Source organism: Dreissena polymorpha, chromosome 10 (assembly GCF_020536995.1).
Source record: "Dreissena polymorpha isolate Duluth1 chromosome 10, UMN_Dpol_1.0, whole genome shotgun sequence".
Classification (NCBI taxonomy): Eukaryota; Metazoa; Mollusca; class Bivalvia; order Myida; family Dreissenidae; genus Dreissena; species Dreissena polymorpha.
The window spans coordinates 83052978-83071405 of NC_068364.1; the positions used below are offsets into that span (position 1 = coordinate 83052978).

General features: G+C 36.9%; 2 protein-coding genes across 10 annotated transcripts in view; both read right to left on the reverse strand.

The window, feature by feature from the left end:
- Positions 1 to 10976, reverse strand: part of LOC127847479 (coiled-coil domain-containing protein 89-like) — a 30219-nt gene extending 19243 nt beyond the window's left edge. For 2 of the 8 annotated variants that reach the window (XR_008033989.1, XM_052379400.1), the window contains exons 1-3: positions 7018 to 7106; positions 5790 to 5885; positions 1262 to 1915 (exon numbers count right to left, since the gene is read on the reverse strand). Coding sequence is in view for 7 of the 8 variants with exons in the window: in XM_052379400.1 (XP_052235360.1) it covers positions 1262 to 1330 (69 nt within the window). In the remaining variant the exon portion in view is untranslated. Of the gene's footprint in view, positions 1 to 1261; positions 1916 to 5789; positions 5890 to 7009; positions 7146 to 10872 lie in introns of those variants that run through there. The other 6 variants (XM_052379404.1, XM_052379403.1, XM_052379402.1 and 3 more) reach the window with 6 other exon arrangements.
- The window catches only part of LOC127847478 (uncharacterized), a 122827-nt gene that overhangs the window by 64512 nt on the left and 39887 nt on the right, over positions 1 to 18428 (reverse strand). The gene's annotated exons all lie outside the window — the stretch shown is intronic.

Below are 18428 nucleotides of genomic sequence, written 5' to 3' on the forward strand. Positions count from 1 at the left end.
TAAAAATCATGTTTTCAAGATACAAAGGGCCACAACTCCATTATTAACAGATGGTGTAAAATGCCAATCGGCGTGCATCATCCTCTTGTCAGCCCATATATATACTCATACCAAGTTTCAATGAAATCCGCCAAAGCACTTTCAAGATATAGCTCCGGACACAAAAGTGCCGGACGAAAGGACAGACGGAGAGACGGACAGACAGACAACGCCAAAACAATATCCCTCCGCCTGGCAGGGGATAATAACTAAGATTTCCCAGTTTCGCACTTTTTTTGTATTTGCTCACAACAATCAAATGGTTTTGTTGTTTTGCATAACAGGTATGTCCCATTGAAACAGACCACTAATACTGCATTTGCACTTGTACATCCTATTGAAATAGAAAAAGAATACTACATCTGTACCTGCACATCTCATTAAAATAGATAAACAATACTATACCTAATATTGAATACGTGCAATACATTTTGTTTAGATAAAGCTTAAATTAGGTGTGTACAAATGGTTATTTTGAAATAAATTGTAAAATAGGTTTACACATTAAAGTAATTCAGTTATAGGTAATTAAATATCACATAGTATTCAAAAAATTATAATTTAAAAGAAGTTGTGGTGTTTTTGTCAAAGAAACAGCAAACAATTTATGAGTAAATTAACAAAGGTTCACCATAGATAATCGTGATTTGAAAGCCAAGTGTGTCAGTAGCTGATGTGCATAAAAGGTTGATGAGACCTTCTGAATTTTAAGATCACATCGTCCAAGATACAAATAACTCACAATTTACTTCCGGAGTAATCATTTACATACACTCAACTGAGTATCTTTCAATCATGCATGGAACATACTTTTGTTTAGATCTAATAATTCATCCTTGATATTACAACATCTAATAATTCACCCTTGAGATTACCAGATCTAATATATCACCCTTGATATAACCAGTTCTGATAATTCACTCTTGGAATAAAAGATCTAATAATTGACCCTTGATATTACCAGATCTAATAATTCATCATTGAGATTACCAGATCTAATAATGCACCCTTGATATTATCAGATCTAATAATTCACCCTTGATATTACCAGATCTAATAATTCAACTTTGATTTAACCAGATCTAATAATTCATCCTAGAGATTACAAGATCTAATTATTCACCCTTGATATTACCAGATCTAATAATTCACCCTTGAGATTACCAGATCTAATTATTCACCCTTGAGATAACCAGATCTAATAATTCACCATTGAGTTTACCTCAGATGCCTTGTCCCCTGAACTTGGAGCACTGATCCTTTGGCCGTTTAGCTGTACTGAATACTCCATGGTCAGTCCATAAGCTGATGATGCAGTTGTTCATATAGTTCACAGCTGATGGTGCAGTTGTATGTATAGTTCACGACTAATACAGAAGTTGTACATAATTATTATAGTTCACAGCTGATGGTGCAGTTGAAGATACAATTCATAGCTGATGGTGCAGTTGTACATATAGCTCACAGCTGATGATGCACTTGTACATATAATTCACAGCTGATGAAGCAGTTGTACATATAGTTCACAGCTGATGAAGCAGTTATACATATAGTTCACATCTGATGATGCAGTTGTACATAAAGTTCACAGCTGATGAAGTAATTGTACATATAGTTAACAGCAAATGTTGCAGTTGTACTTATAGTTCGCATATGATGTAACAGTTTTATGTATAGTTCAACTCTGATGATACCGATATAGTTCACAGCTGATGAAGCAGTTGTATATATAGTTCACAGATGGTGATACAGTTGTACATATAATTCACATCTGATGGTGCAGATGTACGAATAGTTCACAGCTGATTGTGCAGTTGAAGATATACTTCACACAATTTCACTTACAGGAATGCCGAAAACATCAGGCGATATTTTCCTGAAGAAAAAATTATAAAACGAAAATTTATTTTTTAGAACACTATTCATATTAAAATAATGTAGCCTTGCCCTGGCAAAACCTACTCGGGCTTATCATGGAAGAGAATTTCCACCTTAATGGATTTTTTCGTTTAAAGGAAGTCCCTTCAAAAGTAAAATCCTGTTTAGGCAGCAAGTAGCCGTGATTAGCCGTGCAGACTTCACAAGGTTATCTTGGACGACACTACCCATAAGCATTGAACCAAGTTCTCAAACAACAAGGCTCAAATAATGCAAGCTATCTGGTCTATTATCTTTTTATTCATCAAATAACTTCAACGCATTGCTTCAAGTGTTAAAACTACTATATACTATTATAAGTACAACATGGAATTGAGACAACATCATGTGGTATAAATAACTCTAAGTAACACATATAACCATCACAACATTAATAGCCAACACACTGTAATGTTGAATGTACTTGTCTAAGTACAACATGTGGAACCCAGAAAACATCCCAGGGTACATTCTACTCTATTTACCACATGGAACCCAGACAACATTGTGTGGTACAAACTACTATAAATACCACCTGGAACATCATGTGGTATGTAATACTCTATGTGACACATGGAACCAAAACAACATCATGTGGTTCATACTTTTCTAAGTACCATTGACACAAAGACAACAATGTGTGGTGCGTACAAAGTGTTGTGAAAAAACAAATATTATTGAACAAAAACTGCATGTATTTGTATTTCCATTCAGAACATAAACAAGCATTAACAAGATATGCCAAAATAGACCATTTTATAAACTCAATCTGCAGTTATTGAATACATCTTACATTTGGAAGTACAGTTTTATAGAGGATATTTGTTGGATTCGGTGGATTATCGATTTTAATTCACGAGTGTCATAGAAAATATTTTCACGAGTGGCGCAGTATATATATAAAATATATATTTTCAATGATCACGAGTGAAATAAAATCGATATTCCACCGAATCCAACAAATTTTCCTTTTATTTTATGGGTTTTTTTTCACAGTTTATGTACATTGTTAAAGAGTTAAACTAAAGAATTTTGCCGGGATAATGACGTCATTTCGTAAAAAAATGACGTCATTTCACAGTAAACAGTGAAAATTATCGATAATTTTCAGTTATTTTTCACTGTTTGAAACAGTGAAATTATCAGTTTTAATTCACTGATATTCTCTATAAACCACCGGAAAGCATAAAATAAATATTCTTTCACTATAGGATGACAGAGACATCTTTCTATAAGTTCAAGAATCACCCTCTATTTTTGAACTATTTGTTGTATTTACATACACAAGGTTGTTTATGGTTTTAAATGAGTTTTGTTTATTTGATTAACAAGAACCGCAATTAGATTGTTAATATCAATATGCATAATAAGGGATTAATATCTGCCAGCATAAGTGGTAAACATCTGCCTGGATGATAAATGGTGAACATCTGCCTGAATGATAAATGGTAAATATCTGCCTGGATGATAAGTGGTAAATATCTGCTTGCATGATAAGTGGTAAATATATGCCTGGATGATAAATGGTAAACATCTGCTTGGATGATAAATGGTCAATATTTGCCTTGATGATAAATGGTAAACATCTGTCTGGATGATAAATGGTAAATATCTGCCTGCATGATAAATGGTAAATATCTGCTTGCATGATAAGTGGTCAATATCTGCCTGCATGATAAGTGGTCAATATCTGCCTGCATGATAAGTGGTCAATATCTGCCTGCATGATAAGTGGTCAATATCTGCCTGCTTGATAAGTGGTCAATATCTGCCTGCATGATAAGTGGCCAATATCTGCCTGCATGATAAGTGGTCAATATCTGTCTGCATGATAAGTGGTCAATATCTGCCTGCATGATAAGTAGAAAATAAGGTTGCTGTGGTGTAGTGGATATGGTGTCTGCCTAGCGACTGGGGGGTCACAGGTTCAATCCGCACTGTGGGAGCTTTCTTTAGTTCTCCCCCAAAGACACCAAATACTGGTTCTAGTCCCAGGAAACAGATTCGAGAGCTTTTAAAATAAGTGTCAGGCTTTCTATACAATCGAGTTAAAATAAATAGGTTGAAACTATACTGAACTAAGTAAAAAATATCTATCTGCAAGATAAGTGGTAAATATATATCTGCATGATACATTGTAAGTGGTAAATATGTATCTGTAAGATAAGTGGTAAATATATATTTGCATGATAAGTGGTACATATATGCCTTCATGATAGTATTCAGGGCTTTTCATAAGGAAATTGGGAAGAGGCCCTAGCCTTTCAAATTGGGAATTTCATGCCCGATAACTGCTTATTTTGGGAAGGCCGTGTTTTTAAAAGTTTTTTAAACAGAGTCTTTTTCATTGTGCAGAAGTATTGAAAGACTCATTGTGGTGCATTCTTACTCATATTAGAGCTCATTGCTTTCAATTTGGGAGATGCCAAATATGTCTAATTAAAAAAAAATTGTTTACAATTTGGGAAATTCCTCTATCAATTTTGGGAAAAAATTACCTTATTTTTGATTGGGAAGGGTCTCAATTTCGGCCCCTGTTATATAAGGGTGAAAAGCCCTGGTATTTCATTGAATTTTAAAATATTGTTATATTTCTCAACATGTGTTATTTTACACCCACAATGCTGTTTCCCCATAGACAACTCATTTGTAAATAACACATTTATCATGTCAATATCAACATGCTAGTTGTATGTCTGTAAGCTGCAGAGTTGACACATTTGATTTGCATGTTAACAGTATACCTGTGTTTATATATTTATAATCAAGAAGATAAACAGCACTTTTTTTTAATCTGATAGTTGCCAAATTAAATGTATGTTGATTATCTTTATCATTTGCAATTTTGCAGGTTATGACAGTGGTCGTATTTATAAGATGCGCAAAGAATTAAGAAATTTTCATTAATTTGTGAAACATTGCAAAATAAAATTACATACTCATAAAGTTTAGTTCAAAAGTCCATCTTTGCCTAAAATATCGTTGAATCAAGTTAGAAAGGCAATAATTCTTGAATTAAATGTCTGCTTTAATCGCAACACAATTACTAACCTCATGTCATGTTTTGAAACAGATTTAAATATCAACCAATCAGAAAAATGCGGTTTGTCGACACCACAGTGTAACATGTACGCGTAATTTGTCTTAAAATGTCATATAAGTAATTCATCAGCGAATGAATTTGGCAAGAATATGCGCACGTTTACTATGGTTTTTTACTTGGAACATGTGATAAATAGTTCTAAAGATATATGTTATTCCATAAAACTTAAATGATTATAAATTTCAGCGTTTCTACGTACAAAAATTACCAGTCCAACGTGTGTCTGAGATAGATTACTGAAACACAGACACTGACAAAATTGTTTTGGTAAATAATATACACATTTATATTCAATATATAAGAATACAAGAGCACCGCATAACGGGTGCCACGCTTGGCTACAGGTGCAGTTTTGTATAAATGAAAGCTTGTCAGAATTTTTTTTTTTTTTTTTAAAGGTCACAGTGACCTTGACCTTTGACCTAGTGACCCAAAAATGGGTGTGGCATGTAGAACTCATCAAGGTGCATCTACATATGAAGTTTCAAAGTTGTAGGTGGAAGCAATTTGATTTTAGAGCCAATGTTCAAAAACTTAACAAAATGTTAAGGTTTAGCACGATGAGGACAGCGGACGACACGACGAGCTGGCTATGACAATACCTCGGGTTTTCTCCGAAAACGCCGAGCTTATAAATATAAACACAGGCATATGTTCAAAACAGATAACGTGCAGTATCTAGTCACACTTCACACTATTTACCTCTTTCTGTGTTGTTTTATGTACTTACATTCTACGTTAGATAGGACGGTATACTGTATGATCTGTATCACTATTATTTATTCGCCGTATACAAATTTAAAACATATCACTAGCCCCGGGCTGTCTGGCTAGGGGTAAGCGTCAAGATTGTAAAATCAATAATAATTCTTCAAACACTGATACTTGTCTTGTTTTGAACAGATCTGCCATGACGGGTAGTTAATTGGGATAGCCCAACACACAACCAGTTAAGGATGACTGTGATGCAGGTGAAAGTTTCACCCATATGGATATTTAGCAAATGGACATTTGACCAGGGACACTTATTTAAATTCGAAGTAAATGTTTTCTTAGCAGTGTTAATTGTCAGGTCAACACATGATCTCCCTTATTCTATAAGAGACCGGGAGCATGCCGCATTTTCAACATTCGGCCCGACTGTTAGACAGTGTACAGACTGGTTTCTTTATTTTTACAATCAGACGGAAATAAAAAGTATCAATGTAAGATAATCAAAACACGGTCTACCTTGTTATTTAAGACCACTTTAATGGTAAAGATGAAACTTTTTTTTTTTAATCTTCAACAACGGAGCAGAAACCCGAAGCTTTGAGCAGCCCACCTCCCAAAAAACTAAGAAAGATTATGATAAAAAATATGATCTAAGTAAACGTACCAGAACTTTTCAAGAAACTTGGCTAACAGATTTTCAATGATTACCAGTTTATATAATCAAATTGCTACCAGTAGCGTAGCCTCAGTCTGATGAGGTCCACATATTGGACTAGTTTGATTTGTTAAGATTACAATGTACTTATGTTCAGCAAATGTTTTAATAACACTAGCTTCGCAAGATTTAAAGTTTGAGAAAGTCTTTATATTGTTTATAATATACTGCTATAATGAATGTACCATTGAAATACAATTATAAACAAAACAAGCAAATCATACTCATTTTGATATATTCCACATTATTTAACATTAATCAATAAATGCGTTTATAATTTATATAAACATTAACGGACAAGTGTATTTCAGCAACGGGCAAGTTAAATTTCCTAAATGGTTGTCCGTGGACAAGTATAGTTTTTTGAGATTTCGCCACCCCTGAGGTACTGTTCCCCCAGACCACGCAGAGACCCCTGAGTTATGACAGATAGTGAGAATAACTGAGATACTTATGCTTCTTAACTTATTTTAAAACTCTGGGAAACTGTTAGTTCTTAATTAAAATAATTAGTAACGAACATTAATACCATCAATGACATACTGTTCGAGGTGATGTTCACGAAAATAACATTTTAAAAAAGTTTTCAGTTAAGCTTTCGAACTCACACATTGAAACATTTCGATTGACAACGATGACGCCGGTGTCGATGTAAACATTTTCTAGTATGTTTAGTTTTTATAAACCCACACCGAACTACAGAATTTCGGTTACACATAGCTTAACTTAAGAAAAGTTATGAAGACACTACAGTTGTTCGAATTGCATATCTATACTTGATAGACGGAACTCATTAAAACAATCGACAAAAGGTGCACATCTTTATATTTATATTCATTGTTCTTCATTTATAAAACGTTAAACATGAGTTGACCAATAGTATAGCATACCATAGACAAAAATCCCTAATACACATTAGTGTAAGTTGATAAAAAAATAAACTACGGGAGTTCATGTAATACGTGTCCTCACATGGCTTATTATGAGTTAATATCTTAACCATCGAACTATATCGTATGCTTAGTCACACTTCATATCCGCGTCATGCGAAAAGGGGTCTTGTGGCATTGGCGCAGTCTGTTCAAGGACGTTGCTATCCGCTATAAAAAAAATTAAAGATGTTATGGTCTCGTTCTGTATTTCCTGACCAGAATGAGAGATGCGCAGGCTGGGTGGGCTATAGCTATGATGGGCGCATATGGTAAAACAGCTACGCTGAAAAAGCGCATTAGTGTTCTATACCGTCAGAGACTGGTTGAGACCGCGTGAGCTGCTCGGGTAACAAGTAATGCATCAAAAACAAAGTACGATTCAATAGGGATGCCTTTATGGCTACCTTATTCGTGAGTAAAAAGTATTGCTCGCAGGTTTATGTTTTATTTATTTGTATCAATTATCTTACTGCATATTTTGAATTGTGTATGGTGTCAAAAATCAAATGTTTTGTACAGGGAATTGACACAATGAAATTATATTATAAGTGCGATAAGTATTCGATATCCCAACAATATTCATTTGATAGGATGGTGCTTGCAAGTTTTCTTTTATATTTGGTTCTCGTTTTACCTTTTGAATCATACTTTTTATGCTTTTAGAACGTCAAAAAGGGACATGTTGTTGTTATTTTGTCAAAGTTATCTCTATAACATAAGCAGGCAGATAAACAGTGCACACACATCTCGACCGGTGCGTTTAGACACACTCTTTATGAATTTGAATGGCTTGTGTTCATTTTAAACTTGCGATTAAAAAAGCTTTAACATAATTTTAAAAAATGAGTTGCGTCTACAGGGCCGGATTAACCACTAGGCTAACAAGGCTGCAGCCTTGGGCCCCCGAATTTTAAGGGGCCCCCAACTACAGGCCAGTTTCCCAATGTATGATCTTTCTTTATTACGCCATTTAACCACTCTATCGGGATTGCAGTAAAACAAATCTTTGTGATTTTAACAGTTTCCCGATGTAAATCGAATTGTAGCCGTTTAGTTTGCTTTGATTTACTATGCTTTCAATTTTCTTTCCGTGTTGTATATTCATTCAGAACTATTAGTTTCTTTGTTTATTATACGACTTGCCCGTATGGTCATGCCACCATCTGGGCACGTTTGAAGACATTGAAGAGAAGGCCGAAGCGTTTGTTGCAATCAACGAATATAAGGTTGCAAATAAGCGTAAGAAACGGTGGAAACTATTTTGTGACGAGAGTACGACACCATCTGCGAATACGGAGCTAAGTGCACGCGACTATTTTCTAATTCACACATTCTACAGCATAGTTGATTGTCTCACTGTTGAACTTCGCAATCGATTGAGCGCATATTCTGGTATTCACAAATTGTTTGGTTTCATGACAGAGTTTGAGTCGCTCAACTTGGATGATTACGGAAATGTGCAACGCACCTGGTCGAATTTTATCCAGATGACATTGAGGCGTCTTCTGTTGACCAGTTCGTTCAGTTCAAAGCCATCCGAAGCGGACCAAGACAGAAACATCACCCACAAGAGTGAACTGCTGCTGTTAGGTGGGGGTCAATACAGACAACTTTTCAAAACATTGCCATCGCTGAACGAATATACTTAACAATTCCAGTTTATAACTGTCAAGGTAGGAGGTCATTTTCAACATTATCACGTGTGAAAAACTATCTTTGGAATACCATGAGTCAGGAAAGGTTGACAGCATTGGGGCTACTGTCTATTGAATGTTAAGTCCTCCGAGAACTAGACGTCAAACAGGTGACTGATGACTATGGCCAGTGTCGTAGAAAAAGCTAATAGGCTGGAACTGTTACGTGTAAGTTAAATTCAGTTAATACAATTGTAATATATTGTGTAACTAGTTTTGGCAAATTGCTATATATATATATATAATGTAACTGTCAACTGTGTACAAATGCAACTTTTCTCATCTTTCTAGTTGTAGTATCAAACGTATGATTTTTAATATACAGAAGGGGACCAGAGGGAAGGGGGCCCCCGTATCATGTGCAGCCTTTTGCCCCAAAACAGCTTTAACCGGCCCTGTGCGTCTACGATTATGCAATAGCGAACAACTTAAGTGCCTTCGGCGCTTTCATATCATTAATGCAAGATCGTGGTTAAGGAATGTGGACTAAATGTGTCATATAAAAAGTTAAAGCACTGTCAAAACTTTTTTTATAAATGTTTATTGCATAGTCCTCGAGTGTGTATATGCTAACGACTGAATAAGACCCACATACTTACAAAACTCATCTAGTGCGACAGCTCAGTTAACTATACCTATTGCGTTTTATACGCTTTGTGTTTTATTACATTTTGTATCTTTACATGGAATAAAACGAGTTAACTTTAGAGTACTTCAATGTTACACCAACTATCGTTTAAGTATTAATAGTTTGAAAAACTATATATATATCTTGTCGGACAAGTTGCCCCTTCACTTTTCAACGCACATATACAATTGCGCCTATATGAAGTTGTGCATCTGCACTTGCCGCAACATATGTGAGCACAATTGTCAAATAAGTACGACATGTGTCCTCGAGGCGGGACAAGTTGACATTTGTGTTACAAGCCATTTGCAACAACAGTTTGTGTTGGATTTATTTTTAATTTAAATTAATTAAATGTCTATCATGCTTCGACCATTTTAACTCTGAAGTAAGTTAGTGAAATTCCATAGTACCGGTAACACAGAATGGTTTACCGGTAATTCCGATTGTCACACATTTTGATCTTTAGTCGATATCGGAAAATAGAGGATAGATGAAGGCCTGGGGTGGTATTCCATAAACATCTTAAGTAATTTCTTAAATAATTTCACTCAAGTTCAAAATTGCAATGTTTTGTATTTGTTTACTACCGGTAAATAAGGAAACAAATGTGTTTTGGTATTCCTAAAATAACATTGGCATAATGATGTTATTGAAATGTATATCTTGATGCCAATCTATTGTAATATGAAATGAAACACTTGAGAAAATTTCCCAGTTTAAGGATAAGAATAAAATTTAACTTAAGATGCGTTTGGAATACGACCCAAGGTGTTAAAATCAAGCTACAGTAACATTCAAATTGTTGTCCACTTTATAAACTACATCGTATAGTCGGCCTAGATCGAAAAAGGGATTAACAGCGGAGTTTCTCTCTGATTTTAGTGTGGAATAATTAACAAAACATACACATAAAGGCGTATTTCGATATATATTTTATGTTTATTCTGTTTCAATGGCTGAGATATAGACACATTTTTTTAACATATGATATTTCTCAGCCAAAAGATTAAATACAAATAAGTTATACACTCAGACAATCCCCGGCACCGATTGCAGACGTATTCATTCTTAAATTTTAAGACAAAAGGTATTTAATTTTCATTGACAAAAACTGTCCATTTTTGTACCTTGCGTTCATTGTAAGCATGTTTTGTTGTTCTTCCATTCCGACATTGTTTATAAAAAAAATTATCCGAATATTCGAAATATATTGCACTTATTTTGCAACCGGTGTTTCAGTAAAAAAATATTTGCGTGAAACTTAACTGCCGCGTACGTCTATAATTTTAAAGGAAAATGGAAAAGTAAGGATTTTGGACCTTTTTTGAATGAAAGGTTTCGTTTTAATTTAATGAATGATCATAGTTTATTTCCAAGCTTATTATTTTCTGAAAGATAATAAATGTCTTGGCTGTTGGTATACCGTTCATTTGGTGTAATTAATGCTTTTGGAAGCTTTTTTAGCTTTTGTTAAAACCATGCTGTTGTGCAGGAAATTTGACAGTTGTATCCCTGGTATGCTGTTATAGTATGTAAAGTTCTTTTAAAGATCCATTTGGTCACACATAGTGACATACACGGACTTCAACTGACAGTCATCCATTGTCAGACAGACAGTTGCAGTTAAGGACTGACATACATCGATGATCGAATGACAAACACCAACTGACAAACATCGACAAAAAGTGCCACAATTCACCTGGGTCCGGTTTAATGAGAGCGACCATGGTCGGGCGACTATGGTTGTAACAGCAAGTTCATCGTCGTATGACGATAACCGGGTTTAATAGAGAGCGAAGATCGTCAGTCGACCGCGCGTTGTTCGACATACTGTCGAGCGACCGCAGTCCACCCCTCACACCACGACTGCTCGTCGCTTGACGCTTTGTCGGCCCCCAAAACCCGTGCCAGGAGTCTCCCAGACAATCCGCGATGTTGCCAATTACGTCTGGGTACCTGCAATAGACTACCAGACAGTCTGCGACGGTGCCAAGACCGTCCGGGCACCTGGAGGAAACTCACAGGCGGTGTCAGACAGTCTCCCAAACCATCGGGGAACCTGAAGGAGACTCCCAAACAGTCTTCGACGGAGTGAGAGATTGTCTGACACTGTTACAGACTGTCTGGGAGTCTCCTGCAGGTGCCCCTCCGGTCTTAGAGACTGTTTGATAACGTCACAGACTGTCTGGTGATCCGCCGGTCTGGAAAACTGTCTTGCAACCTCGAAGACTGTCTGGGAGTCTCCTGCAGGTGTCATGGCGGTCTTGGCACCGTCTCAGACTGTCTGGGAGTCTCCTGCAGGTGCCCCTCCGGTCTGAGAGACTGTCTGGTAACGTCGCAGACTGTCTGGGGGTCTGCTGCAGGTGCCCCGCCGGTCTGAGAGACTCTCTGGCACCGTCAACTACTGTCTGAAAGTCTCCTGCCGGTGCCGAGACGATATTGGCACCGTCGCAGACCGTCTTCGAGTATCCTGCTGGTGCCCCGACGTTTTTGGCATCGTCGCAGACTATCTGGGAGTCTCCTACTGGTGATCCGCCGGTCTGGGAACGCGTCTTGGCACCCTCTCAGACTGTCTGGGAGTCTCCTGTTGGTACCTTGAACGCGACGAGTGGTCCGTCTAGTGCATTCCTCTTAATGTCCCGTACCTTTTTTTTTTACATGTGTCTGCTGTCTTCAACGCCAACCCGCACGCGTTTATGGCTGCCACAATCTCCTGCCACTTTTTCCGCTTGTTTGCCACGGTCACCAATGGCCCGTGCTTTCCCTCCAGCAGGTTTTTGTTCTCGATAACAAGCTCTAAAAGGATATCTATCTCTTTTTTGGACCACGAATGGCACTGACTCGAATCGTTGCTGTCTTCGTCTTTCATTTTTTCGCGTGTATTTTAGCTGTCGGATGTTCATGGCGGAAGTGGTAATTTTTCTAAAAATAGCGACTTCTACGACCGCAGTCGACTGACGACACCGTCGTGCGACCACAGTCGCGGCAATTTGCTCATTGAACGCGACGAGTGATCAGTTGGCGACCGACGAGCGTCGGTCAACCACACAGTCAACCGACTTCAGTCGGGTTTTGTAGTTTTTCATTAAACCGGACCCAGACTGACACAGACATCAACTTACTAGACACACATATCGACTGGCAGTCAGACAGACAGATCGGGAATGCAAAATTTAGCCTAACCCTGCAGGTGTGTGTATGTGCCTGATATAACAATGAAGCACCGCTAAAAGCGCGCATTTTTAACACACAATTTCAAATAAAAAAGTGTATGCGCGTTATACATGGATGCAACGCTATCCTGGCAGCTAAATTGCGAAAATTTTATTTCGTAATCGTAAATATTCATTATAGCCGCCATTTTTCCAGAAAACTACACCCTATAATATTACAGACTGAAGGGGTCGTTGTCGAAACAACAAAAAGTCAGTAACGGCAGATCTATAGAAGCAAATATTTTGCTTTTGTCCAGACCATGGCGTTTTGCAGGAAATTCGACAGTTGTATCCCTTGCATAATTTTATAGTATGTAGACATTTTTGCTATCTTTCCCAGGAGTTCGATTTCCCGATGAGAAACATGGGATGGGGGGGGGATAACAAGTAGAATCTTTGTTAGTTACAAATACAATTGAATCGTGCAAAGTTGTTTTTGTCTTCGCTGGTATAGCAGAAAAATCGGCGACACGTCGTCTGTGTGAAACCGGTCGCGGACAGCCGAACACGTTCTGATCCTAGAGGCTTTAGACAGGTATTAGCATTACTATTGTAACTGTCGTTCACGATATGAAATAAGATGGTCACAGGGTCTAGGCAGTTATGCACACGTTTAGGTCGGAAACTATCGATCAAGCAAGTAGTTGTGTATACAATGTAATATGTAATAAAAGAAAATCTCTGCTTGTTAGCATTACATAAACAATATCTAACCTTTTATTAATTGTAAACCTTGACAATCATGTGCATAGTTGTGCCATAAATATATACACGTTTGTGCAGTCCGCATAGGCTAATCAGGGACGACACTTTTCGCTTATAAATCTATTAGATTTTTGAATGTTTGCCGCTAGAGAACTTTGCTTAGGATTTAGGATTCATAAATGCATTTGATTGGTTGTTGTAATCCGAAGTCATTTTGATTGGCTAAGGAAATTCCTAAGTCATTTTGATTGGTTAGTGCTCAGAATCCTAAATCATAAGTTGCTGAGCGACAGGTATAAAAAGCGCGGATAAACAACATTTGGTATCTTTCATGATCACACAATTTCCGTTCATTACGGCATACAAATCAGATCATTCTCAGAATGGAGAAGATCTGACATTAAGATCTCAATAATTAATAATAAAGATCTGATTGTTATGCCGTAATGAACGGAAATTTTGTTTCAAAAGGCACTTCAATGTAGATCTACATCTTTGGTGTTTTACAGTATTTAGTGCATTAAAAATGATTCATCCTATGTCTTATGAACTCCAGAGAGCTCATGAATTTATCTGCGCTATAAGAAAATACTTGCCATAAGATCTGTGTTTGGAGTTTACATTGAAGTGCCTTTTGAAACATGTCGACTTTATAATGCGATAATATTAGTAACTTTTAGTATCTGCAAATAAAAGACGTTGAAAACATTAACCGCAGTTGTTTTGAAGCCATCCTGACAAGAGCGGCTAAATTATAGGCTGGGTAAAACTAAATAGTAGCGGTACATTACAATATGCATTAATTGTTTCCAGAGCGAGGCTCATTCATATGAGGCGCCGTTTCCAAATTATCACGCACGTCAGTCACAAACGCACGCTTGGTGTTGAATTACGCACATGTATGTTTCTGCGCAATCGTAAACATGAAATTCTTTTGCATGTTTGTATTTAACATGTTCGGGTGACAAAGCCTTCAGAGTCGGCCGCTGAAATTCTTTTCAAAACAAGAACAAACATAAGACGTTATAATGCTCATTCTCACACAACCGAATTACTGTATAACTAATGTTAAGATATATATATACATTTTTTAAATCAAATTCAATCAAATATTATGTACGTATTTATACATATAGGGTTGGTAGGTTCCCGATCCCGTTGATTGCACTGATCGATATTGTGGCAATGGTTCCCGATCCCGTTGATTGCACTGATCGATATTGTGGCAATGGTTCCCGATCCCGTTGATTGCACTGATCGATATTGTGGCAATGGTTAAAGGAATGTCGCTCGGCCATGCGGAACTATTTCAGTACCATCATAATGCATTGCAAACATATCAGGGACCACAAATTGGGCGATTATTTTTAAGTCGACAATATACTTAACTGTTTTTAACTGTCTTTGGAATGTTGATTTAAATCATGATGGTAATAGTTTATTCCTACGAGAAGAGGTCAGAGATTAATAAAGGTGTTTGCAAACACAAACAAAACAATAACTGACTCTTATTTGATATATATTTTATTTTATAGAATGGCAAAGTAAAAGGCCGAAAGAAAAATGAAAGAAGAAACAGCTTCTGGATGAAGCCTGGTTGAAAAGCTAACGTCAGGGAACAAAACCGTATTTGCCAATATGGTTGATGTAAATGTTCCCGGGAGAAGAGGAGATAACAGAATAAAATAAGTCAAGCTTTATATAGAAAAAAATGTATTTCCGAATAAGAAAATATCTTATTACCAGCTCCTGATTCGGTTGCTATATCTCTGATACAGTTCTTGAAGTTTTAGCTGACCGTCAATGCGATAGTACGATAGAACTACTATCGCGTTGTCGCATTGTCGTCATCGTACTATCGGACTGTCACCATCGTATTTTCGCACTGTCGCATCGTCGTCAACGTAATATCGCGTTGTCGCATTAATTGTCGCCATCGTACTATCGCATTGTCGCCATCGTACTATCGCGTTATCGTACTGTCGTCATCGTATTATCACATTGTCGCCATCGTACTATCGCAGTCGCCATCGTGTTTTCGCACTGTCGGCTTCGTATTATCGCATTGTAGCCATCGTATTGTCGCACTTTCGTCATCGTATTATCGCACTTTCGCATTGTCGTCATCGTACTATCGCACTGTCGCCATCGCATTGACTTACTGTCGTCATCGTATTATCGCACTATCGAATTGTCGCAATCGTACTATCGCATTGTCGCCATCGTACTATCGCGTTGTCGCATTGTCGCCATCATACTATCGCATTGTCGCCATCATACAATCGCATTGTCGCCATCGTACTATCGATTTGTCGCCCTCAGGATTTTAATGTGCAACCACTATGGCCCTAACGGTATCCGTATATATGTATGTATGAAGTATATGTGATGTCATATATGTATGCGTGTTGTAGATGTGATGTCATACAAGTATGCATTTACAAGATGTGATGTCATATACGTATTCGTGTAGGATATGTGATGTCATACCTGTATGAGTGTAGAAGATGTGATGCCATATATGTATGCGTGTAGAAGATGTGATGCAATATATGTATGCGTGTAGTATATGTGATGTCATACCTGTATGAATGTAGTAGATGTGATGCAATATATGTATGCGTGTAGTATATGTGATGCCATACCTGTATACGTGTAGTAGATGTGATGTCATACATGTATGCGTTTAGAAGATGTGATGCCATATATGTATGCTTGTAGTATATGTGATGTCATACATGTATGAGTGTAGTAGATGTGATGTCATACATGTATGAGTGTAGTAGATGTGATGTCATACATGTATGCGAGTAGTATATGTGATGTCATACCTGTATGAGTGTATTAGATGTGATGTCATACATGTACGCGTGTAGTAGATGTGATGTCATATATGTATGCGTGTAGTAAATGTAATGTCATGCCTGTATGAGTGTAGTAGATGTGATGTCATATATGTATGCGTGTAGTAAATATGAGGTCATACCTGTATTTGTGTAGTAGATGTGATGTCATACATGTACGCGTGTAGTAGATGTGATGTCATACATGTATGAGTGTAGTAGATGTGGTGTCATATATGTATGCATGTAGTATATGTGATGTCATACCTGTATTAGTGTAGTAGATGTGATGTCATACATGTATGCGTGTAGAAGATGTGATGTCATACATGTTTGAGTGTAGTAGATGTGATGTCATACATGTATGCGTGTAGAAGATGTGATGTCATACATGTATGAGTGTAGTAGATGTGATGTCATACATGTACGCGTGTAGTAGATGTGATGTCATATATGTATGCGTGTAGTAGATGTGATGTCATACATGTACGCTTGTAGTAGATGTGATGTCATACATTTATGCGTGCAGTTGATGTGATGTCATACATGTATGCGTGTAGTAGATGTGATGTCATACATGTACGCGTGTAGAAGATGTGATGTCATACATGTATGAGTGTAGTAGATGTGATGTCATACATGTATCTATGTTTTCATAAAACATCTGCACGCAATGGTATGTTCTTGACAATTCTTTTTAACTTTGACTAAGCATTGAGCCGCATGACTACTTTTACTTCAATTTATAATTAATGTAATTTTCTTACACTTTATCTTTTCAATTTGCCTCTTCAGTTTGAAATTATATTGAACATTGCATATATCAATTTATCTTCACTGTGAATGGCATTCAATGTATTATATTGATAGTATGTCTGTGATCGTTTTCGTTCGTTTGTTCATTTGTCTGTTCTTTTTTCTTTATACAAATTACAGAGCGTATAAATAAACTCGAACTTCTAGAGCGGTGTTGAGTTGACCTAACCATTTTATCACATTACATATAAGTTCATGTAAACCAGACGTAAACACTGAACTCATTGACCAAGTTAACCCATTTGTGCCTAGTGGACTCTTCCATCCTTTTAAATAGGATCAATTTATTTCCAAAATTAGGGATGTCTAGAATATTTATTTCGATATTTAGAATATTTCTTGCAGAAATTCATTTAAGCAAACAGCGCAGACCCTTATGAGACGCCGCATCGTGCGGCGTCTCATCTGGGTCTACGCTGTTTGCCAAGGCCTTTTTCTAGACGCTAGGCATAAATGGGCTAAGTGTATTTTATTATTTATGTTTTATTGGCATAACATGATGCTTCATGACAAACTGTTCGGGACATAGGCCTTAATCATTTTAAAATAAAATGCGTTCCGTAGGGCTTATTAACTCGTCAAGTAAACAATAACTTTAATTACTTCAAAACGATTCTAGGAAACATGACCCCATACAAACTGATGCCTGTATTCAAGTTCTGATTTAATCTTACAGGTCGGATTGCTGTCAACAGGTCGGACTGCTGTCAAATAATTGAATTTGCGATAATTAAAATTCTAGTTTTACTCTTTCCAAACAAATGTTAAGTGTATGTTACATTTGATTAACAGTTAAAGGCTTTTTTATTATTATTTCTCGAAAATATAATAACGTTATTCTGAATTAAACGCATCGTGAATATTTATTATCGAGTAAATAAGTGTGGTTGTTCTTGTCTTAAAAAAAACCGATACAAAGAGGAAAAATTAACAACAACACAATGAGATAAATGATTGACGAGTATTTCTGCGCTGTATTTGCGAGACTCCAAGTGGGGTGACATTTATCAAGACAATCAATGATACCTGGGGGAGATGCGAAACAATCGTCAAGACCTGGGAGAGATGAGGAACAATCGATGTGAACACATCACCTGCACTGTC